Raw genomic sequence first — 25,699 nt, 5'->3', positions numbered from 1 at the left:
GTAAGTGTTCACCCTAGAGGAAAGTCTAATATTTTCTCACTCTGGAGGGAAGTCTTGTAAGTGTTCACCCCGGAGGGGAGTCTAATATTTTCTTGATCTGGAAGGGAGTCTTGTAGGTGCTCGCCCCAGAAGAGGGTCTTGTAGGTGCTCACCTTAAAGGGAAGTCTAGTATTTGCTCACCCTGGATGGAAATCTTGTAGGTGCTCTCCCTCAAAGAGAGTCTTGTAGGTGTGAGTTAACCCTAAATCTTAATTGATTCATATTTAAGACATTCTTACAACTCTTATCTTTAAAATTCCTGTATTCCCTTTAAACAATTATCTGAAGAGCTTTCACAATTAGAACAGCTTGAGTGTGAGTTAACCCAAAATATATTATAATTTTATTTTTAAAAAGGAGAAATCGATTTATAGCACCCATGTATTCTAAAAACTTTATCTTTTTCACAACAAATTCACGATTAATTTTAAAAATAGCTGTAACCGCCCCTAGGGCTGCAAAACGGCTCCTTGCGGAGGTGAGTTTTGTAAGTGTTCACCCTAGAGGAAAGTCTAATATTTTCTCACTCTGGAGGGAAGTCTTGTAAGTGTTCACCCCGGAGGGGAGTCTAATATTTTCTTGATCTGGAAGGGAGTCTTGTAGGTGCTCGCCCCAGAAGAGGGTCTTGTAGGTGCTCACCTTAAAGGGAAGTCTAGTATTTGCTCACCCTGGATGGAAATCTTGTAGGTGCTCTCCCTCAAAGAGAGTCTTGTAGGTGTGAGTTAACCCTAAATCTTAATTGGTTCATATTTAAGACATTCTTACAACTTCATCTTTAAAATTCCTGTATTCCCTTAAAAACAATTATCTGAAGAGCTTTCACAATTAGAACAGCTTTAGTGTGAGTTAAACCAAAATATATTATAATTTTATTTTTAAAAAGGAGAATCGATTTATAGCACCCATGTATTCTAAAAACTTTTATCTTTTTCACAACAAATTCACGTTTAATTTTAAAAATAGCTGTAACCACCCCAAACCGACCCTAAATTAAAAATTATTCTTCAAAAAATGCCCAAATATAAAAATTGGAGGAAAGAATATCTCTTCCAATTGCAAAGATTAAAACTGAGAAAGCTTTGAGATTCATAACCTCCAAACACAGGATTGAAAGCACCAGCTTTCAAGTTGTCAATTTTAAGTCACTTCTCTCCTTTGCTTCTCAACTTAAACCAAATTATGAACAAAATTTTAGTTTAATTGGTCCCATAATAGCAGAAGCAACACAATAATAGCAGAAGCAACACAACCTTAAAACACAAAAGCAGGTAATTTTCCATTCTAGCAATCAAAAAAACAAAAACATTGATCTATATCACAACTATCATCCCTGCCAATTATCTACCCACATCTCATACCCCCCACTGCTCTGTCGTATGATCTAAAAGCCCTAGCTCCCATCAGATAAACAATTACGCAGCCGGAAAATATAAAAATGGCCAGCACGTACGAAAAGTAAGTATATCTTAAGAGAACATGAAAATTGATGGCATTCACAATTCTGAGAAAAAGATGGAAGAATAAACAAAAAGACAACCAGTTTCAGGGTGAGCGGTAAGGTTCCTGAAACCTGAGAGGAATGGCTTCGTTCTGATAGCCAGATTCATTCGCATGCTTGGGGTTTCGAAGTGGAAGAGAAGATGCATGACCTGCAATAGAAAAAACATAAATGCATTTCAGGTTTGGATGTTCAGGTTTATGATAAGAGTATCAGATTGTGACATTGTAGTTCTAAATGTACCATCAACCATGTCCTTCGTTTTGTGAAGCAGAAAAGTACCGGAGAGAATTGTCACAAAGCCACACATCTCTGTGACTATTTGTGTTGGATTTTGCCGATCCCAGTCCTGACATTTAAAGATAAAAACAATGGCAAAACACATTTCATTTAACTACAAATCCTTAACCGTACCTAGAAAAGTATTCATTTAAAAAGATAAACTAACTTAGAGATCTAAGTTATATGCAAATTGGGAGAAGACATCCATTAAAGGCAAAGTAAATTCAGCATGTGCCTAGGAATTTATATGTCTCCGAATGTGATTTGCGTAAAGGATCCACAGAAGTTTTAGTTTCCCAGAATATTCTAACTTATCTGAGATTATGATGGAACTAGAACAACTAACAGTTTCAACTAAATGCATTCATACAATAGAATAGCATAGCTAAGCCATGATTGAAGTTCAAGCCAAATGATTTCCCTGTACGATTTAAAGCAATTAACATATAACTAAAAGATGATATTTAATTAACTTCCACCACAAATTAGAAGAATCTATGTATTCAAACTAGATCATCAATAAAATAAATCAAGATGAAGTCCTTACTGAGAAATCATTAACTGGCCAGAGGCTATTATACGAGCCCCGGCAATCACGCCTAAGAATTCGAGTATCACACCCTACACTCGGGGGGAATCGAACTCTAGACCAGAGGGGACTTACAACTGACAAGCAGATGCCCAACCAATTGATCTCAGAAATCATTAACTTCTTCAATCAGAATTGCCAAAAAAATTACGACAGATGAATAATTAGTTAAATATAATCATCAAAGAAACTGAAGTGCACAAATACTCCTTTGAAAATGTATTAGATGCAGAAGAAGGTTTATTCATGCAACATCAGTCTATATCAAACTATGGTGAATATAGTCTGCAACAATATTAGAAATTTTTCATGAACCCAAGCGTATATACTTGAGAATTGCAAATTATATTTGGATTTGGAATTGAACTCGAGTTTGAATCTACACCTCCATCAAAAACTTAATTTGATATTGAAAGTGAATATGCAACATAAATTGAACCACCAAAATTGTAATTAAAACCCTGGGGCTTCTTATTACCACATCTAAATTCTTTATAATGGAAATCTACATTCTTTATAATTATAATATTTTCTCATTATTGAGACTATTCTGATTTATTGTTTTTTCTTTATTTCTTTCTTATATTAGATCAATATTATCAAAGCATAAAACGTAATGCGAAACACAAGGATTTATTTTTAATTCAAAGCATAAAGCGCAAAACGCAAAGTGAAGTGACACTATTATTAATCAAAGTGCTAATATGTTATATAAAACTACTAATGTATAAATGCCTTCATGAATGATTATAAAACATGAAGTATAACATAAATGTTGATATAAAATAGAAAAGAACGTGGAATAATACCCAACATGAAAGCAAACATTGAGAGAGAGTTTATTTCTTTTGAAAACTAAACATTTGAAGTAAATTGCTTTGATATTATTTAAAATTTTTGTTGAAACCTAGTTCTTTTTGGTTCACGCTCATTGCCTAAAAACAGGGGTATTCACATACATACCACCCAATTTTTATGTATTTAGGTGTTAGATATGTAAATACATAGGAATTGAGAGGCATGATCGGCTAAATTGAGGTCTAGGCCAAAGTCAAAGAAAGAATGCAAATTTTGAAGCGTGCTTCAAAATCTGGTTCAAAGTCAAAGAGATGCTCAGCTCCCTTATGCTCCTCGAACTCTCGAACAAGATTGTCCGCTTAACGCTCCTTCATACACTAAACTAAAGCTTTTACTTGTTCTCGTTAAACTATGAATGGGCTAACTAGCTTCAACAAAGAAAGTGGATATCAAGCTCTTCACTTTGCTTTGACGTGAAGTACACTTTTAAAAACATTTACATTGTTATATATATATATATATATATATCTTAATGCTTGAATTATAAAAACAATTTAGTTAAATCTAGTATTTATAATTTTATTTTCTAACATAATGACAAAGGCCTATCATAGAATCATCACAATCTTACCTAACCACCTTCCCGCCATCTTCATTTGCCTTATACTCGGGATATATCTCTTCCCAGATCACCTCAGCGTTGGTATCGTTCTCCTCAAACATTGCTCTACTGTCAAGCCCAACCACCTTGGCCTCAAACTTTATCTCTTAGATTTGTTTGGCTTCCTACTATAGTATTTTGGCATCCTTCAAACAAGGAGCTCACCATAATCAGTCCAATGTTGGAGAAAGTTTGTTGTAAATAACTTTAATGTTTATTTTCTTGCAGCACTCTTCCAAATTTTAATGCCTTATTTGCAGCAACTACATCTATTTGAATAAGAAGTTGTGGAGTTACTGCAAAAGCAATTGATTTTCAAAAAGTTGTTATGACTATTACAAATTTAATTTATTTTCAAAATATCAGACTGCAGCTTTCAGACAGACACACGGTTTAACAGCTCATGTTGAAAAAAATAGTTTTCCACCAAAGAAATTTTAAAAAACAGCAAGAAAGCAGTTTCCCAAAAAGAACTATAGTGGCAGTCTGAAAAACAAGATAGGCAAAAAAGTATCCCAAACAGACTCTAAGCTTTTCCCTTGTTACTCAAGATTACCTGCTCACTGCTAATCCCACAAGCTTGCCCAATGTCAATCAAACTACACATATCATCATCTACCACTGAAGCAGCTGGTCTTTTTTATTTCTTGCAAATTTGTACACCGCGATGATCTTCTCTATTCTACAAGGGTGATTGCACTAATAACTTTTGTCCTTGCTATTACAACCACTTCATTAATGCTCTGAATCAATACTCTTTATTGAGTCTGAAACGGGAGATTTCCATATTTATCGAGTCTGAAACGGGATATATCCATATTGCAACACTATAGTTGCTACAGTGCCGCAGACGTGGTACTGTAACTGCTACAGGTGCAGCCCTTCCCTCCCCTCTCCTTTCCTATTCCCAAACCCTAGCCAAATTTTGACAAATTCTAATTTTCTTTGCTGATTTTCAAAATCCCAAATTAGTTTTCATACACCTTCAATGAGTCTCCTACACCCTATTTCTCCTAGCAACCCTAACCTGTAGTCATGCCACCAAGAAGATACATGCCTGAGCCTATCCCGGAGGAGATACAACGAGAGATCCGCCGACTTCAGCGGAAGCTTACGGACATTGAGGATGAAACCCGAAGGGAGATTACTCTCGATTGAGATATGAAAAACTGAATGGGAGCAAGAGATGAGAATCTTAATTCCTTCCATAGGGAGGACTTTAGTGATGCATAAGACCAGCCATAAAATTTTAAAATCCAATATCAAATAAGGCATAAAGAAAAGCCAACATTTGAGAACGAGAGAATCTGCATATGAAGCGAAAGACAGTGTTAGTTCCTACCAGCCTACTACAAACAAAGGATGTCGACTCTAACTTCAAAAGTGGAGAGATCACATCACCAAGCAAGCCCCGCATCTTACAAGCAACGCTCAACCTCAGAGTATTACAGTCGGACTACACCCAGAAGAATATCCAAGCTGACCCCGTCAGACGAAAAGTCGAGTCAGAGTGGAGAAAAAGTAGAACCAATCCGCATCCCTGAATTTATCCCAGTCAGGAAATGCTACAAGTGTCACAGATTTGGGCGTGTTGAATCGGATTGCACAACCAGGGGGTTCTATTTCATCGAGCAAGGCGCTCTTGAAAAAATTAGGTAATGATATAGTAGACACTAAAGAAGATGAGGACACAAAGCAGAAAGACCAGCTCCTAGTTGAAGAAATAAATAGTGATCCGGAAGAAAATGAGGAATTCAGAGAGGATTCTCAATTTTCAGCCAACAAGGAAGAGACTTCATTGATTCAAGTTAACTGTGAGTTTGTAGCCTGTTGTAGAATCTCCTTTTTCTTTTAGGGCAGAGGATAAAGAGATGCTTCAGGAGCAGTAGCCAGGGGTCAAGAGGAGCATTGGTGAAAAAATTTGGTAATGATATAGTAGACACTAAAGAAGATGAGGACACAAAGAAGAAAGACCAGTTCAGAGAGGATTCTCAATTTTCAGCCAACAAGGAAGAGACTTCATTGATTCAAGTTAACTGTGAGTTTGTAGCCTGTTGTAGAATCTCCTTTTTCTTTTAGGGCAGAGGATAAAGAGATGCTTCAGGAGCAGTAGCCAGGGGTCAAGAGGAGCATTGGTGGAGCATCTTCAAGTCATTGTAAAGGAGAGGAAGATAAGTTTATTGTGTCTTTCTTAGTGTATTTCTGTTGTAAACATTTGGATAGTGGAATTCTCTTGTTTTAATGATTTGATGTGTTGTTTCTTTCATGTTTTCTGAGTAGTACAATTTACCTTACCTTATGATGATTAAATAGAATGTGTAGGAATGTTAAGTGATGAAAAATTGTTTTTAATTACTTAATGTGATGATTAACTTTCAGATATTCATTTACTTTTCATTCTGTCCAAATGAAATGCTAAAATATATTGTGAATCATAATGACTCGGGAGAGCAATGATAGAATAGACTAGGTTGGTCAAATTAAACTGTGGAGTATAGGTGGACATACTTTGTAAGAAGATGCAAATGTTAGAGAAATAATATTTGATGGATTCAAAACAGAATTTAAGGAATTAAAGTTATTTTAACTAATCTTCTTTATGTACTCGAGAAAGGGTAAAGAAGAGAGTTGCTCCAATTTGTCATTAGCCAAATTTAAAATTTGCACTTTTCATTTCTTGCACTCCACTTACATCATTACAAGGGAGGGTAGCTTTAGAACCTAATTTTCATCAATCCAACACCTAGTTAAGTAGGATTTCTGTAGGATCTAAACTTTACATTTACTTTAGATATTATAGGATTAGTTTGTAGGATTTTAACCCAATCTAAATTCCAAGCTAAGAACGAAACTAGTAGAATAGAACTTTTCCTAAGTCTAATTCCCTCATTTCCTGTGGGATCGACATTTCAGACTCAAAAATCCAATATTATTGACACTACACGTGCACTTGCATGAGTCCCCAGAGTGTAGTTGAACCTGGAAGCAGTATCATAGGCGTTCTCTCCCTAATCCTTCAATGAGGTAAGAAGTCCCTCCAAACAAACTCTAACTCTAAGACTCCTGACAATAATAACAAGCATAACCATAACCCTAAGAATATTAGTCCTATTTATACAAAATAATAATAAATAATAAAAAACTAAATTGCCCTTATGCTAATAAAAGATAAAATTGCCTTTAGACTAGAGACCGACATAACAATATTGTTTTTTTCAAAAAGAAATCTTGTTCTCAAGATGGGAAAAACTACTATCGAATCAAGTCGTGTGGCCCCCGCTCATAAACTGGCTTGAATCTGGTTCTCGTCGTCAGCTTTGGTACACTTGTCATAGCCTTCTTCAACTTCTCAAAAGCATGGGTCGTAACTTTTCCCCACTGAAATTTATACTTTTAAATTTCTTCGTCTACGGTCACACAATCGAATTATAACCCTTCAGGCACTTCCAATAATGTTATATAAGTCCCCTAAACCTTCTCAACTGCTTACAGGTCTTAGGTAGTGGCCCTTCCAACTTATCCACCACCTTTGATAGATTCACTGACACCATAATCTTACACAAACTAAAGTCACCGTGAACCACAATCTTATCTCCCTCCCGAAACTCAATTGTCAAAAATTTCAAATTCATCTTAGTTTCTCCTACGGATTGCAACCATTTCAAACCCAATATCACGTCAATGCTCCCTAAATCGAAGGGAAGAAACTCTTCTGTCACCCAAATGTATAGTAATGTTAAAATTACTCATTTACAAACTCCCTTGCTCTTATCCACCTTTTTCGTTCCCATCATGGCAAAGATAATTTCATAATTTGATCAACATGCAGTTGTAAAGTAAACATTACATAATGTTTCGTGTAACATGTCCGCTTCAATATTATTTCAAATTTAAATGAAAAAAAAAAGAAATCTTTGCACATCCTATTGCCCTTTGTGCATTGATAACCATAAAATAAGAAAGAGACGTTTTATTGATTTTTCTAAAATGGTTAGCATATTTCCTCCTGTCTAATACATTACAACATGCCATATATAATTTTTTAAAAACACAACCTAATTCGCCATACCAGCATTTCTAGATAACTAATGTGTTGGTATATTTCTGTCCAGATTTTCCTAGAAAACTAATTTCAGTGCCATCTATATTCTGGAATAGAATATAATTCTTACACAATCACATTTGAACTTATTGAAGCTTGATTTTCTAAGGTTCCAGTACAATATATAACTTTGGAATATAAATTTAGCCTGTTATTTGTTTGGAACTTCTTAAATACTGCCAGATGTGTTTCACTTAAAAAACAAATACGATTGCACAATCACAGGTCCATAACCTATTTCATCAACAGAACTACCCTTGACTGCACGTATAGTCGAACATTATATATAGGAGGTTGGCCTAAAGTTTTATTGCTGTAACTCACGTGAAAAACCAGCAACACCTACTTCCCAACTTACATCCTTGTCCGCCTGCCTCCTCCTAAGAATCTGATTTACCAAATCTTCATCTTCAAGAAGTTAAGAAAGCACGCTTCTGATAACCTAAAAGGTTTTATAAAAGCTAGATGTATGAGCAATCAGTTTTGAAAAATGAGGCGCTTCATGTGTACAGTCTCCGCCATTCTTGCTTTCTCTGTTAAAGGTGACTCTTTGGGAAGAGCTATTGCTACTATAAAAGCTGATGACCAGGAGATGGCACTTTCAAGCAATTGACTCCGAGTATTTGGTTCCATTTTTTGAGATTATAGACATGCGCAAACAGCAATTAAACTCTAGATGAAACAACTTTTCATCGATGAATCCTGCAAATGCTATTTGAAAGTCCACCACAAAATGCCAAATTAATCATTACAGCATAAGGATTAGGACAGGATTCCACGAAAGAATATGATGCGCAAATAACCGTAACTTGCACTGGAACTTTGCAGCTATTTTCTGTCTGCAGACAGCTAACCTAGAAATTCCAAGCTAGTAAGCTGATCCCCAAAAAGGAAAAAAACAACACAAAAAAGTGTATGGTTTTTAATGGATCAAAGAATGAGATAAAAGGAGAAGAACATATATACTTGGAACTACATGAAAATTAAGTATTGGAGGTGATACGATGTTGTGCAACTTTAGCTATGTCAGCAATGCTTCTTGCCGTAATGGACTGCAGGAATATTTGAATAAGTGGCAGACGGAGTGGGACAGGAAAGATGATGAGAACACAAGCAATCTTATTCAATGGTAGAAAAAAGATGAAACATTACGCTGAAAAAAGATATCTCATTTGCATAAGCAATCATTCAGCACATCTAAAAATAAGAGACAAGGAAATAATCAACGGAAAAAAAAACTTGAAACATTACCTTGAACATTATTACACTTGCCAAAATAGTTAAGGATGTAAACATGACATAGTATATTGGAGAAACAACTGCAGTATTGAACGTATCAAGTGCCTGAAACAGTCACAGGCACTTAACTTCAGATCAATGGACTTTTAAATAGAAATATCAATTTAATTAGACAAAGCAGCGTGATATGAACTAATACAGAAACAACAAAATCAGCCAATTTGTTAACAATGATGTGAAGCAACATAAAATGCTGATATCATCAATGTTACTTGATTGTATTATTCCTTATGCTCTATAGAAATATCCATATTTTTGCCATACCTTCAGAGCATAAATCAAAAGAACGACGGTATAACTGCTCATCAATGCAAAGAGAAAAAAATGGGTATAAATGACAGCCAATAAAAGCTTAGAAATTTAACGCTTTCTTTTCACAAAATAAGTTAGAACTTCATCTTCAAGATCAAACAGCACAATTTTCCTACAAAATAGTTCAGAAATAAACATATTCAATAAGCTCACTAACCAACATGTCCTAAAAATAGCCTAGAAAGAAAAAAGTTCACTAAATTCTAAAGGTAACATAGCATCATCCTAAACACTAAATCAAGTTAAGAGCACCAAAGAACCAATTTAACTTCCACTCCCCACTTCCATGAAACAAAAAAACTCTTAACTCCCCACTATCCCCAAGTTTCAACGTAACCAAGCCCATTACAATTTCAAGCAACAATAATCAGAAAAAAGAAATTATGTTGTCACTTTCATATTACTTTCATATTGTAAGTTTCAGAAAGTAAGTAACCTTAGCCCTCCTTCAGCATACCTGCACGCCTATACCCCACTCTATCACCACCATCAACACCCCAAACGGAGAAACAAAGGTTTCCAACCCGCAGAAGTTTATTAATAGCATGAATTCAGATCAATATACAGAGCAAGTTAATATTATTTTCACCATACTTTCTGAAAATTGCTAAGACATTTAGAAAGCATAAGTATTTAGGAGCATATAAACAAAAAATGATAGTTACATAGAACCAAAGCTTGAAGATATATTTATGCAAACAGTTAGTCTCTGTTCTACGGGATTGAAAAATACACATGGCATGAAAATTTTTCTGAGAAATGAATAGACTCAATGAATTCCATTAGTAGTCTAGCATCATCTTGAAAAAATAAAAAAACTAGAATAAAAAGCCAAGTCGCATCCTTATAGGACAAATCTACCTTAACAGGTTATGACTGTAAAACGCTTACCTATTTTGCCTTCATGAATTTATGCTTTTTTGTAGTTCATCCAGTAACTCATAAAAGTTGAGAAATCAAATATACATAATAAAAATTTTAAAGCTAGTTTCATATGCCTGAACTTTATAAGAAAATAAATAAATTAGTTTGAATAGGCAATAGTTTGCCCAGCTTCTTATAACTCTAGCCTCAGCCTCCAACACTCTGAATGGCATTGCAATCAAACTCTCAAATGAATCCGAAAATGCTTTTAAGAAACAATCTATCATTTAAACATGCATGTTAGTATAAAAGGACAAGTAATTCCAAAAGGATCTCCAGTTCCATCAAAATTTCTTATCTAGAATCCTCCAATGGATTTAAAAAAAAAAAAAAAAAAAAAAAAAAAAAAACTTTGTAGGTTATATTCATCTAATGAAAGACAATAAATTAATAAGTGTCAATAAAAAAGTATACTCTAAACTTCCATGACATTGTAGCTATATCATTATCAAATTCTTACATGGTACAATTTCCAAAAAAATATTTAATTATTTACATAAAAATGATTAAAAGATGGATATAATTTAGTTCCTACTTTTAAACCTCACCCGCAAAACGATGACAAATGATAACTTAGTCTAGTGACTTGTCCTTTCTTTAGAAATTTTTTTAAGTTACCTTCTGGTCCAACCTCTCATTAGGCGTAGGCTAGTACTTGAGATTATATGAGTTAATAGGATTTACCTATAAATATCCTCTTGTTATGTCAGGGGGGAGAGGTTTTTTTTTTTTTTTTTTTTTTTTTTTTTTTTTTTTTTTTTTTTTTGAGTTCATGGTCAGGTTGCATCCTCTGAGTCTTAGGGAGGATTCCCTAGTGTACGAGAGCAGAGGGAGAGATGAAACAACAGTGTAGACCAAAGCTTTGCCAAGATTGATTTGCCTAAACCCTAAAGCCTTTCCCATAAAGTCGAGATTAATTCGGGGCATTCAGAATACAGAAACAGTTATTGGATTTATGGTTCCCAGCTATATTTCAATCCCCATTCCATCAAGGTCTACAAACAATTCAAAATTGATGTTCCTGGCTCTATCAGCGTCCAGGCTCATTAGAAATAGGGATTTTGAAGTGGAGAATACATTTCAACCACCTACCAAAAGCGGGGAATCCATTTCATCCAGGCTTATGCTTTTTAAATATTTACAAGTTATTTAACTGAAAAAAAAAGGATAGGAAAAGGAAAAAGAAGGAAGAGGAGTAGAAAGAAGAAATGAGAGGGAAAGATAAATTTTGAGGTAAGAAAAAAATTTAGGCTTATCATTCTCAAGATTAGATTTAAATGAGAAATTGTAAGTGTGGATGATTTTCTGAGATAAGAAAGATAACTTTTGGCCAGAAATTTCAAAAATTGTCGTAACTGACAAAGTGTGTTCAGATTTGGGATAAGCGCCTTAAAGAGTTTGAATGTCCAAGTGAGGAAAAATTCAACTAAAATTATTATGTATTAATTAAGTTTAATTTATGAATTTTCCTAAACTTAAAGAGAATATTCCAAGCCATGTATACAAGACAATGAGCACAAGGCGAGCCTACGGAAGAGGCTCATCACGACGTTGAACCAATAACACATGTGAGATATTTAATTACTAAATTAAGAAATAAATTTTCTATATGATCATTACTTGCTAATATTCATTGCTATATTCATTTATTACGTTAAGTGGCATTTAGAAATTTCTTTCATATTGCACTTGATTATCAATGTAGCCTGATCTACTAATTTCACATTGATGCCTGCATATTTCCAATTCATAGTATTTCACAGACAAACAAAATTAAATGCAAATTGTTGATTTTACTTATTACATTGTACTTATTAAGCGCGTTAAAAAAGATAATTGTTGCAAGCGCATCCAAGTTAAATAATTAAATGCATATGGAAATGATTATAACAGGTGAAGAAAATCAAGAAAATGTCATGTGTTGTGATAGGTAAACTACTTTACCTATGACTTGCGCGGAGGGCAAAATTTTGACCAGATGAGCCCAAATAGAAAAATAATTGAATTTCCAACTATTGATATTGAGATTAAAACAGATCATTTGGTATCATGAGAATGTTGATAAATGTCATGTTGGAACGACCACCCTTTATCAGAAGATACCATAGATGATAGGTTGAGTGATCATCAGAAAAAATGAAATGAGTCAAAGTCTATGCAAATATAAGATGATATTCTAAGAAAGAAATAGTGGAGAATAAAAATAAAAATGCAAGTAAAATAATTTCACGCATTGCGTTGCATTATGTGATGAATAAAAGAATTGCCACTAGTCATTTTATTTATTCTAACTGCTACCTCTAGTACTACTTCCAATGATATTTTCTGAATATTAAAACATATTTTTTTATTTCCAGTGTTATCATCCAGGTTAGCGTTTGATCTTATTTTAAAATTATTTATTTCATTTAGCCTGTAGCTTACCCAATATAATTATGTTGCTTTTCATGGAGGGATACAGAGTAATTGGACCGTCAGCCAGTTGATTTGTCTTTCGTACAGCTTCTGAATGTAAAAGTTTTGGTTAAATATAGAAGAATTTTTGGGTACATAAACTTTTATAATTAAGTTTTTAGAAGCTCTGTATACTATTTAAAGACTATTTTGCATGTTCTCTCATGTATGTTTCATATGAATTAATATTTAATGAATTGAATTGTAATGGTTTACTTGAGAGACAATTTAGTAAGACCAGTAAGACCACTTCTTCACTCACCTAGTCCTGATTTATACAAGTCAGGATAAGTGCTAGTAAAAATTGAGTCAAATTAAGTTAGTCCTTTTTTACACCTCTAGTTGACCTGAGGATTGAATGGAGTGTGATACCAAGTGTGCTAAAATTAATGAAAGTTGGCTGGAATGGATCCAGTCGCACAATGGGGGCTGATTAAAAACCTAATTTGAGTCTTATAGCTTACCCGACATAGTCTCCATAAGCTGTCAACTGAAAAGTTGGCAAGAATGTGGAGGCTATTATACCTAAAAGCCTGAGTTGAAACCTTCAGAAGAAAAAAAGATTTTTTTTTTTTTTGGGTTTTATTTCTATTTTTTTCAAGTAGGATTACTCATCTTAAGTTGCAGGATAACTTCCAACAATGCACCATCAAATAATTCTTACCCGTCATCATTTATGATTGTATAGAACTTTTAACTTTACTGAAAATATTCTTGAGATTAATTCAAGAAGAAACATAGATTACACTTGGCAAGAGATAAATTAAGTAGTTGTGGAAGAAAATCTTATGCAACAACAACAAGCTTCTATCCATTGTATGGATGGCTACACAAATCTTTTTCTCCATTGTCTCCAATTGAGTGTCATATTTTCATTTAATTCTAATAAATTAAGATCATTTTTCAGACAACATGCCCAAGTCTTTTTAGGTCATTTCTACCTTTCTTAACGCAAGTCAAATCTAAAATATCTACTCTCCTAATTAGGTCATCAGATAGTCTACGTTTAATGTGACCAAACCATCTAAGATGACACTCTCTAATCTTGTATGCCACTGGAGCTACACCAAACCTTTTGCGGATATATTTGTTTCTCAATTTGTCTCTAAGTGTAAGGTCATTCATCCACCTAAGTATTCTCATTTTAGCAACACACAATATGCCCAATGCTTTCCTTTGCTTCAACCATCCAACTTGAATTCTATAAATAAAATTCCCATCTATATCACAATCACTTTGAACAATAGACATAAGATACCTAAAAAATTCACTCTTTTTAATGATTTGATCACCCATTATTACAAACCCGCCACTAGATCTACTACTATTAAAGTTACATTCCATGCATTCAATTTTAGATCTAATCAAACGAAAGCCTTTAGACTCTAAAATTGACCTCCACAATTCAATTTTTTTTACTAAACTCTTTCTCTAGTCTTATCCACAATAAGGCTATCATCAAAGAAAGCTTACACAATGGTACATCCTCCTATAAATGTCCTATAAGAACATCCATAACTAAAGCAAAAAAAATACAAGCTTAAAGCCGAAGCCTGATGTAATCCAAATGAAATAGGAAAATACTTGTTCAATCCTCCTTCTGTTCAAACAAAAGTAACAGCTCTAATATACATGTCTTTAATGACTTGAATATAAGTTATATCAACATTTTTATTTTCTAGAACTCTCCTAAGTACTTCTCTTGGATCCTTATTGTCAGTTTTTCTAAATCAACAAAATCATATGTAAATCCTCCTCATTCTCACCATACATCTCCATCAACCATCTTGATAAAATTATAGGTTTTATAATAGCCTTTACAGACATAAATCTAAATTGCTTTTGAGAAATCTTTGTATCATGTTTAATACCGGGATTAGTTGGGATGTGACATAATACAAAGAAAGTAAATTTTTATTAATATTAAAATAGTGATACAACACGACTCAAAAAAAAGAGAAATACAATAATAGCAGAGTCCCTAGCTAGAGCTACTCTGCACCCGAATTCGGGCACCGTTCCAAGTGTTTGCATCAACGTCCTATCCTATATTCAATTACCCGCTCTAATAATTTTAATGTATGACACATTAACTTAATTCCTCTATAATTTGTACACACTTGTGCATCGCTTTTATTCTTAAAGATAAAAATCAAAATACTCTTCCTACACTCTGGCATCTTTTTTTGTTTTTAAAATAATATTAAAGATTTTAGTAAGTCAAGCTATTCACAAATCTCCTAAATATTTTCACATTTCTATTAGAATACCATCAAGTCCGACTAAATTTTCACAATTCATTTTCTTTAAAGTCTCCTCAACTTTTGTTTTATAAATGTGACATAAAAATAAAAAAAATTATTATTATTATTAAGATCACCAAAAGACAATCGTACTTTCAAAATCTTAACTGAAAATTTTATCAAAATATCTCAACCATTTAAGTTACATGTTTTCATATAAGAAAAACACTTTTTGATTTTTATTCATAATATATTTTATTTGAACTAAATCTTTATTTTTCTTATTTATTTGTTTGGCTAGTTTTTAGATATATCTTTCACCCATTTTAGTATATAATCTATTATAAAGATCACTAAAAACATATTTCTTAGCATACAAATTGTTTTCTTAGACTTCTTATGGGTCACCTTATATTTCTTTCAAACTTTTACATTTAAACCAATTTTTATAATAATTTTTTTTATATTTTATATTATTCCACCACTAACTATTTTTATTTAGTTTTTAATTTTGATTCTTCAAATACATCTTCTGCAACACACTTAATAGAGCTCATTATTTCTTTCTTATAAGAAGAAAAAATAAGTCAAGGCAACTTGTGTGCTTAAGGATCTATTAGGGAACCAACAAAAGAGAATTAAAAAAATCAAACTGAACATAGCTAAACACAATACACACAGAAAGATGTCATATAAAATTAGTAATCATAAACTGAGCTATCATAGTATGAGAGGAAACGAAAGATAAGCATTATTGAAGATCAATTATCTAGCAAGCATATTTCCATTTTTTTTCTCATTGGTTTGGTTCTATTTATAAAGAATATTTAGTTAACTGTTGTAAGAATAAATTATTCAAAATAATATCATCAAGTGATTTTCTTCCTCAGTGGTATCTCTTCCTTTAATAGGACACAATGACAATGGAGAAAAATGATTTCCCCATGTAGTGGGATTAAGGCTTTGTTGTTGTTGTTGTTGTAGCATTTGTTCCTTTACATGGTATTTTAAACAAAAGATAGGAGAAGGAGCATCATCCACTTCACCACGCCTTGCAATTAAACCCCCACCCCCCTGCACTCTTCGATAACTCACACTTCAGATTACAACATGCAAGTTGAACAGAAAAAAAATTATTGCAAATGTCACATTTTGTTCAAATGGTTGTATGCAAAAAATAAAAATAAAAAAAGGATGCTGTTATGCCGCGATGAGAAGACCAGAGCAAAGTAATCCTACATATTGATTATGTGGTATGAACAGCAAATTTTGGTTTCTTATTTAATATAGCTTCTCCTCTTAAGTTTTGGCTTGTTCTTGATGTAGGCAACAAGTTAATTTTTTTTTTTACTTTTGAGTTCTCTGCTGAATAGAAGTATATTGTTGTATTTTGCCTCTATTTTACTGAAAATTCTCCTTCTATGTAAGTCATGGCCAGAAAATAGATAGTTGTGACAGAGGCGACCAGTGGGTTTTGGACTTCAAGAGATGGTGGCAGAGGCTAAAAAGATTCAGGTGATTGTGTAGTCACAATTTGGGGTTGGAGAGTTTAGGAGAGGATAAGAAAAAAAAGGTTTTGAAAGAGAATTGGATTAATTCTATTATAAAAAATAGGCTATTAATAGAAATTTTTCATTAAGAATTCAATATGACATTGATCATATCCTACCAAAACTAACTATACAGAAGAAAAGCCGATCCTAAACAAACTCTACAATGTAGGAAAACACTCTCTTAAACTTAAACACAAATTTATCCAAATAAAATTCAAAATAAGCCCTTTTCCAATGAAATTTCTGAATAACTTCATACTAGGATTGCCTGCCATACAAGATTACTTTGTTTGGTCAGCAATGAATATCATAATGTTCTCTTAACTTTCATCCAACGGTCTAGATTTTCTATCTCACAATCTTGATGATCATGCATTTGACCAATGATCCGATTTCAATTCTGGAATCATGCTGCTTTAATCTATCATCCCAATCAAGCAATCAGGAAATTACAATAAATGGTGGCTTTCACCAACAAATTTGAGTATCAAAATTTCAATGACCCCAATCCATTTGATTTTTTAATGATATAATGTGCAAATCATGATCAAAGACATCAGATTAATCAGCCTCTTGATTAAAATTCTAAATTAAAAGGGTTGGAGGGGTGAGGAAGGGAGGCAGAAAGGAGAAAGGCAAACAAAAAGGAAAGGGAACAAGATCATTTTTATTAATTACACCATGATACCTACTTTTAATGCGATGTTAAACTAAAAATCTTCGTCATTAAAAATAGAGAAATGTAGAAAAAATTCAATTTTAGTAATGAAAATGGAAAGAAACTACAAAATGATGCTCAGAAAATATTTATTATGAAATTACATTTCATGTTACCATATTTAGCCTCCCGTGAAGTAAAACAACTGCATAAGTACAACATATATGCATTAAAATCTGACTAGAAACTCCTCAAGCATTTTGAATATGGTCACACATGATTCAGGAGAGTTAGAAGATGGAACATGAGAATTAGTCCCTCAAGTTTGAATCCTAAATATATTTGTCCCGCAGATTGCTCATTTCAAAAAGGCAAAATGATTCTAATTCTAGAATCCACAGACTATAATATAGAAGTCTAGCAGTGCAAAAGAGATGTATTAAGAGCGCTTAATAATAGCAAAAGGCTAGCATAATAATTACGACAATTTCTAGATCTATCTCAATATTTTATTTTGTCTAAAAAGGGCGAAAAACATGATTGTAATTATATTCCAAAGCAACAGCAGGAGGATAGAGAAGACAACAGATAAAACACGCCCTACTAAAAGCTATAATGAGATTATAAGTAGATAAATAACAAATATAACAAATAAATAAAAACTAATTTGCAATACCTTGTTAAGATAGTTCATCTGGGTAACAACACAGAAAACAACTACTATTGCAAAAAACCAGGTTTGTGGATATATTAACTGATTTGTGCCTGAAAAGGTCAACTTTAAAGCTATTCCAAGAGCTTTCACACCCATTACCTACAAAGATAATACAAATCCAAATCAAACTAGGAAAACAAGTCAAGAATATAGAAAAGAAATAAATAATTCACAAGAATGCATACCGAAAGTGAACCAATAAGAGAGCAGACACCAATATATGCCATGACATGTGTCTGTCCATACTGAGGGATAAAATGGACTACAATTACAAAGACTGTCACCATAACTGCAGCTGAATAGAAAAGAAATGCTGCAAAATACAGATACAAGGTTTGACATTTTATTGAGAGAATTGGATAGAAATGCAGATTTAAGAGAGATAGATATTTGTTAGTTGACAAAAGCTAAACAAAGCTAATTGTAGCCCATACTGCAGCTAAAAGAAATAACCAGACCTGGTTCTGTAGCAAGATCCCACACTTCCTTAACCGAATCAATTTCACGCTCTTGAGGAGCATGGAGAACAATTGTTATGGACCCCACAACACAAAGAGCACAGCCCAAGATTCCAAAAATATGCAACTTCTCTCGCAAGATTATATGAGCAAGTGCAGCACTGCAACACAATTTTTTTTAAATCAATACGTGACAGCCAAGTTAGTTGACATGGTGTGTTAGGATCGTACCTGATGATTATGCTAAGGGCACCAAGAGGAGTCACCAGTATTGCAGGAGCAAAGGCATAAGCTGCAAAATTAGCCACTTCCCCCACAACCACTGGATTGTAGGCATAAATTAGCCAAAACATTCGATCCAAAATAAGATAAGAGAGCCAAAAAATGTACGAGTATATTTAACTATATTCATAACACTCAACACAAAAATAACACCAAGGAGGGAAGCATCCTCCACCAATAGCCAACCAACCTAGCAGCAGCCAGTTCTTTTAACTGTAGCACAGTAAGTATAAAGAACTAAACTTCAGGCTCTTTCATTAATTTTGTCCCTAATAACCAGCATATTTTCCATTGCAGTATGTGAACATAATAAGATTAATAAAGTTGGCGGATTTGCCTCGTTTACATAATTTTTTACCCAAGTGAACGCAAAATGTGGCCCTTTAATCCAAATCATTTGATATAAAAAAATGATTCCATCAGGCCATAGGTAAGTCAACTGAACCATAAGATAGGGTTAACAATAAACAATCTAAAAGTAGAGAATGAGATTATAGAAACCGTTAGGTTCCCCTATTGTGAGTTAGAAGTTCAGAGTTCAACACAAATAGCAGACTCTCCGTGATGTGGAATTGAGCTGCCTGCATTAACACAGCCACAGCCCAGTTTGAGTAAGGGCCCTATAAACCAAGTATTTGACAAGCATTTCTATCTTGCTTGAAACTTTACGGTCAGTTTATGTTCATAACTCAAGCATATTGCAAGGAAAAAAATTATTGTTGTCATCAAAAGCACAAATTCTTTTTTGACAACAAAATAACTAATTATTTCTCAGAACTTGAAAACATTAAGCAGAAAAGAAGGGGACAAAACCATAAATTTTTGTTTTATTTGCAAGCCCTATTGCTTCTAATATGCAAAGTATACTCAGAATTAGCACAAAACAAATAACAGAGAAATTCAAGGTATGAATTTAATTAGACCAAGCAAGGCATTCATTACAAAAGAACCCATCAACTAAACAGCACCGATCAATCACAAAGTATTACCCATGCATGAGTTTGTAAATTGCTACACTAAGCTCACTAATAATGTACAGATGTATAAGAAGTCTCACTTGCTATCATGCCTGCCCACCATAGCGGCTCATACAAGTAAGAATAGCCACCAGCTCCTGCATCAAATTTGCAAATACTTGATCTTTCAGTAACAAGAAAAAATGAAGGAGACTTGGCAAATAGATATGATGCAGAATGTGGGGTAAAGTAACGAACACTACTAAGCAAGTTACAAAAGATTTATTTGGAGAATATAAAAAAAAAAGTTTTTATAAATAAAAAAAATAGCTGGAACCGAAAATAATAATGTACAAAAAAAAGATAAAATATAAGAAGTTATGCAATAAAAATTGTTTTAAAAGTAAAATTTTAGAAAATCGGGGAACATATAAGGTGGCTCGTAGGGAGTTTAAGAGAACAACTTGTGATGCTAAGAATTTTGTTTTTAATGATTTTCATAATTTATTAGATATTAAAGAGAATATATATATATATATATATAAACTAGTCAAACAAAGAGATAAGAAAAAAAAAAATTTAGAGTACGGTGTATTAAGGATGAAAATCAAAAAATACCTTTTTAGATAAAGATATTCAACATGGGTGGGTGAGATATTTTGATAAGTTTTTTAATGAATATTTTGAAATATGAAGCGATCTTAATATAGTTAATAATAATAATTTTTTTTTATTTTTACTGTTGCATTAGTAAAACGGAAGTTGAGGAGGCTTTAAAGAAAATGAATACGGGAAAATTAATAAAATATGATGGTATCCCAATAGAATTGTTGAAATGTTTAGGGGATTTATGAATTTTTTGGCTTATTAAATTTTATAATATTATTTTAAAAATTAAAAAGATGCCTGATAAGAGGAGAGAGAATATTTTGGTCCCTATTTTTAAGAAATTAAGTTAATGTGACATACATTAAAATTAAAATTATGGGAGAGAAAAATTAAGTTAATGTGACATACATTAAAATTATGGGAGAGAGAAATTGAACATAGGTTAAGACGTGATACTGAGATTTTTCAAAATAAGTTTCGATTTTTGTCGCGCAAGTTTACTATGGAAGTCTATATATTTATTGAGAGGATTGATGGAGAAGTACAAAGATAATAAAAATGATCTACACATTATTTTTGTTGGTTTAAAAAAAACTAATGATAAATCCTAGAAAAAGAAAGGCGTTGATATGACTTATATTCGAGTCATTAAAGGTATGCATACTAGAGTTGTTACTTGTGTTTGAACACCATGAAGATTGACCAAATATTTTCCTAACTCATGTCGTTTTGCCTTAGTTATGAATGTTCTTACTAGACATTTATAGGATGATGTACCATGATGTATATTTTCTACTAACAATATCCTTTTTATGGATAAAACTTAAAAAAGAGTTCGGAAAAAACTTGACTTATACATTAGATTCTTAAGGTTTTTGTTTGAGTAGATCTAAAACTAAATATGTTAAATGTAATTTTAGTAGTAGTAAACCTAGTGGTGGGGTATTAATAATGGGTAACGAAGTCATTAAAAAGAGTGAACATTGAGATATCTAGCGTCTATTATTTAGAGTGATGGTGATATAGATAGGGATGTTATTAATAAAATTCAAGTTGGATGACTGAAGTGGAGGAATGCATCAGACCTATTGCGTGATAGAAAAGTACCATTTAGACTTAAAAGAAAATTTTATAAAATGGTGATGAGACCTACAATGTTGTATGGTGCAAAATGTTGGCCTATAAGAGTGAAGCATAAAACTAAGTTCAGTGTTGCTGAGATGAGAACGCTAAGGTGGATGAGTGGTTTTACACTTAGAGACAAAATGCGAAACGAATATGTCCATGAAAGAGTTGGTGTAGCTCTAATGGTAGACAATATTAGAGAGTCGTCTTCGATGATTTGTTCACATTAAACGTCGACCATCCGATAATCTTATTAGGACCGTAAATGTTTTAGATTTGATTTATAGTAAGAAAGTTAAAGCTTGACCTTGTATAAAAAATAATTTTAATCTATTAGTATTAAATGAAATATGACACTCAATAGGACTTAATGGAGAAAAAAGATTCATGTAGCAGACCACACTTAGTGGGATAAAGGCTTGTTTTTTTTTTTTTTTGTTGTGTATAAGATGCAGAATGTCAAGGTGCAAATAGAAGTCCAACTCAAGAATAATCTTTTGCATAAAACAAAGAATTTTTCAATTCATTTAAATTCATTTGTAATTTTATTACTGAATAAATAAAAATATAATGTGAAACAAAAGAAAAATCAAATCTGTGCGTGCACAAAAAGATAAATAATACAAATTTAAGCAAGCAAACAAAAAGATAATTAATACAAATTTAAACAAGCAAATGTTAAGAGCCCTATATATGTACCCCCAAAATTTTAATCTGATAGAAGAATGAAAACTGTTATGAAAAAGTACATGAAAACCAATAAGTAATCAGTTAGTCAAATTAGTCTTCTGTTAAAGTTACTAGATTAGGACAAACAAATATCAAAGAATAAAATGATTATACGAAGAAAATTTTATTGATCCAACAAATTTTCAATCTCTTTCACTTTTCTCCCTTATTTTGCAGATTTACACGCATTTAAATGTCAGAAAATCTATTAGTAACATGACCAACAGGAAAATATGATAAGGGATCTCAAACTACATATCAAGCAGATCCAGTATATAATGTATTTCATGAAAAAAGAGCATATTCAAGAACCAACCTTATCAAACCAGATTTCATACATGCTTTGATAAAGCTTTTGTTATTTAAAGTTAGTATTCCCGTACTGATTCCTACGCTTCATCCTTTCTCTATACTGAAACTAGTGACACTAACTCCAAAAAATATAAAGTAGTGCAAAATGAAATCAAAAGATGCAAGAAACGTCAAATACAAATCACAGCAGTAATTTGACAGTACCATGTAAGAACAATTTGTTCATGTAGTGATAAACAGGTCCAAGCCATTAATATAAAGTTTGTTCCTGGAATATACTGGAATATAAGAATGCAGATAGATTTTTTTTTTTTTTTTGGCATCATCTAGTGCAGAATCATTGGTCGAATACATTATGCCTTCAATGCATGCAGAATATTTAAGCTTGAATTATAATCTTCTATGCGAAATTCAACTACCACCGCTCAAAAACACCATCCCAATTTAGTTCTCGGCATAATCCCATACAAACGATTTTAGAAATAATTCCCAGCAGTAAATTTGCTGTCATCAAATGAGACTTGCTTTAAATAGGATTTATCACTGGATTTACTAAATCCAGTCAAATGGCAAAATGCAGGAGTTTCGTAGATTTGCGAAATTTAAGATTTAGAAAATCCAATCTCGCCTTTGATTCCGCCTAAATCGGGATTTATTAAAAGGTGAAGATTTATCGATTTACTAAATTCTACTCGCATCCAACATGTAATGCCTACCATCAAAAGTAATATAAATAGATTCGCCATTTTCCCATGCTGCAGCACGTGTCTAATAAATTCATGGCCAACAAAACCACTTCAACACAAAGCTCCGACCAGCCCAGGAGTTGAATTTACTGGAAAAATTCCTAAACCAAAAGAACCTAAAGTGTATTCGTACCTGCTCTAACACCAGAAGCACTGGCCTTCTTCAATCCCTTCTTCTTAACGATGAAGCTGGCCCCAATGAAAAAGCTGGAAGACAGCGCAAGCACCAAACCCTTTATGTTGTCAGAGGACATGCCCCTATAAGAATCCCGCCAACTACCACCCGACGCCATTGCCGGCATAGAGCGAAAACCCTAGCGATAATTCGGAAACCGCTACCGCGCGATCCCCGCAGTACACTCCAAAGCATCAGCCATGGAAGTGGTTAAAATCAAGAAGAAGCTTAGCCGCTAGATGAAAAGGGCTGGCGGTCGTTGGGGGGGAGCCCGGCGGCCGCCACTTACCCTTGTCCGTAATCCCCCTTCTCTCAAATGATCTCAACAGATCTGAGAGTTCTGGGAAAAATATTGGTGGTCTAATGCTCTGGAAACGAAGAAGCGGATGGATGTCAAGATCGTTCCTTTTAACTGGATCAAAGGGAAATTGTACGACATTCACAAAAGACAATTGTTGTCCACGATTTTCCTTCGCATGGCGACAAATTTTATGAGCAATTCCATTTAATTGTTTCGATAAAATTTTGAGCCCAAAAGTAATTTTTGCAGCGAGGTGGGATTTGAATTTAAGGTAGGATTTTCAGGCATGACACCCAAAATGTTATGACGGGGGATTTACAAACATGTCACTTGATTTTCAAGTATTTATATATTTAATATGTAATATTTTTTATTTATATTTATAATATTTTGATGACATAACTTTATGCATAAAAAGATAAAAAGATTCATGTCATCTTAAAAAAAAATTAATAATAATGTTATTTATAATGTAGCATTAAACATTTAAATGTTATCCATATAAATATGAATATATTTATGGGTCTCTTTGGGACAACTATTGATTATTTATAATTTGCTGATAAGCAAATTATTCTAATAATCTGATAATAATCTGACTTGCTGTTTGGGACAGTTTATTCAGAACATCTTACTGACAGCTGTTGCTGGATAAATGATCATTTTGCCCATGTTTGATTAAGCTGATGGCAACAGAACTGTTTGAGCACATAAATAAATAAAACAGAACTCCAAAAACATTGCAGATCAGTTCAATAAAGAAACATAGAGTCCTCACATTCTTGTGAGTATCAGAACAAATAAAATAAAGATAAATACATTACAACAACAACAAGAAATATTAAAATAATTACAGCTAGAATATGCCCAAAAATCGTTCATTCATTTCATATATCACATCAAAAATTAAAAAATATATATATTCCTTGCATCTCCCAAAAAAACCAACAGAAAAGAATAACTTTCCAAGGATGGCAGGGGACAGCATACTTGATGAATCAGAAGTAAAATCGAAATGACAGAAAAGAATAACTTTCCAAGGATGGCAGGGGACAACATACTTGATGAATCGGAAGTAAAATCGAAATGGTAGGGCTCGCGAGAAGGAAGGAGAGGGTATACCTTACGTCGATCTCAGTCCAAGCGAAGGAGAGGAGGATCGGCGAGCCGAGGGGGATCTGCCAGGCGAGACGAGTAATGTGTGATTCTCCTTGGAAGGGTCTGATCTCCTGTGTATGGGCGAGCAGATGGGTGTGATTCTCTGGAAATGCGAGGGCAGAGGGAGCAAGGTGAAGGGTGCGATTCTCGGAAGTGCGAGGGCAGAGGGAGCGAGGCGAAGCAGAGGTGAAGGAGCACAGGAGATCTGTGAAGCAGAGGAAGCAAACTAGAGGAGATCTGCGATTCTCTTAGGGTGAGGGCGAGCGGGATATGCGAAGGGGCAGCATAGGAACTTTTCCCTAATCGCAGAATTCATACGCGGGACGCGGGGGAAGTCCGACTTGCGAAAAGATGAAGAAAATGGCGATAATAAAACGTCGCGGCGGAAATAATTTAGAGCGAATAAGAAAATGGCGATAATAAAACGTCGCGGCGGGAATAATTTAGACCGAATGCGATATATAAACGGGAAGGCGGCGTTTTCAAAACGCCGCCGCTCCCTATAAGATGCCTCAAACGGGCCCTAAATGTTAGATATATAGTAACATAAAAATTATGTGATATGTTATGCCTATTTATATTACATGTTTAACATTTAATAGCATCCAAAACATTAAAATAAACTAAAAATATAACATATCATTGTTAGAAGCAATAACACGATCTCATGTTGTCGCTAGCTCACCATCACCATCATTGTTTCGTTGCATGCACCATCATT

General features: G+C 33.5%; 1 protein-coding gene across 2 annotated transcripts; it reads right to left on the bottom strand.

Moving 5' to 3' along the window:
* Positions 1-1,290: 1,290 nt before the first annotated feature.
* LOC110023483 (probable magnesium transporter NIPA4) lies at positions 1,291-23,770 on the bottom strand. 2 transcript variants are annotated; one of them, XM_020722935.1, is made up of 9 exons: positions 23,478-23,770; positions 19,925-19,981; positions 18,817-18,907; positions 18,586-18,746; positions 18,313-18,440; positions 18,089-18,226; positions 9,221-9,313; positions 1,781-1,886; positions 1,291-1,688 (listed from the first exon to the last, which is right to left on the bottom strand). In XM_020722935.1, exons 1-9 carry the CDS (start codon positions 23,644-23,646, stop codon positions 1,582-1,584), a joined length of 1,050 nt encoding a protein of 349 aa, XP_020578594.1. In that variant the 5' UTR covers positions 23,647-23,770; the 3' UTR covers positions 1,291-1,581. The 2 variants fall into 2 exon arrangements, with proteins under 2 accessions (XP_020578594.1, XP_020578602.1); XM_020722943.1 differs by lacking the exon at positions 9,221-9,313.
* Positions 23,771-25,699: the final 1,929 nt, after the last annotated feature.

This window comes from Phalaenopsis equestris, unplaced genomic scaffold (assembly GCF_001263595.1).
Source record: "Phalaenopsis equestris unplaced genomic scaffold, ASM126359v1 Scaffold000002, whole genome shotgun sequence".
NCBI classification, from domain to species: Eukaryota; Viridiplantae; Streptophyta; class Magnoliopsida; order Asparagales; family Orchidaceae; genus Phalaenopsis; species Phalaenopsis equestris.
This window is presented reverse-complemented; position numbering and strand designations above follow the sequence as displayed.

Coding starts and splice junctions, on each gene's coding strand:
- LOC110023483 (XM_020722935.1), bottom strand. CDS start 23,646: ATGCCGGCAATGGCGTCGGGTGGTAGTTGGCGGGATTCTTATAGGGGC. Junction 18,908..19,924: donor GTGGGCAGGCATGATAGCAA/GTGAGACTTCTT, acceptor CCTACAATCCAG/TGGTTGTGGGGGAAGTGGCT. Junction 1,887..9,220: donor CAAGTGTAATAATGTTCAAG/GTAATGTTTCAA, acceptor TTTAAATGTCAG/GACTGGGATCGGCAAAATCC.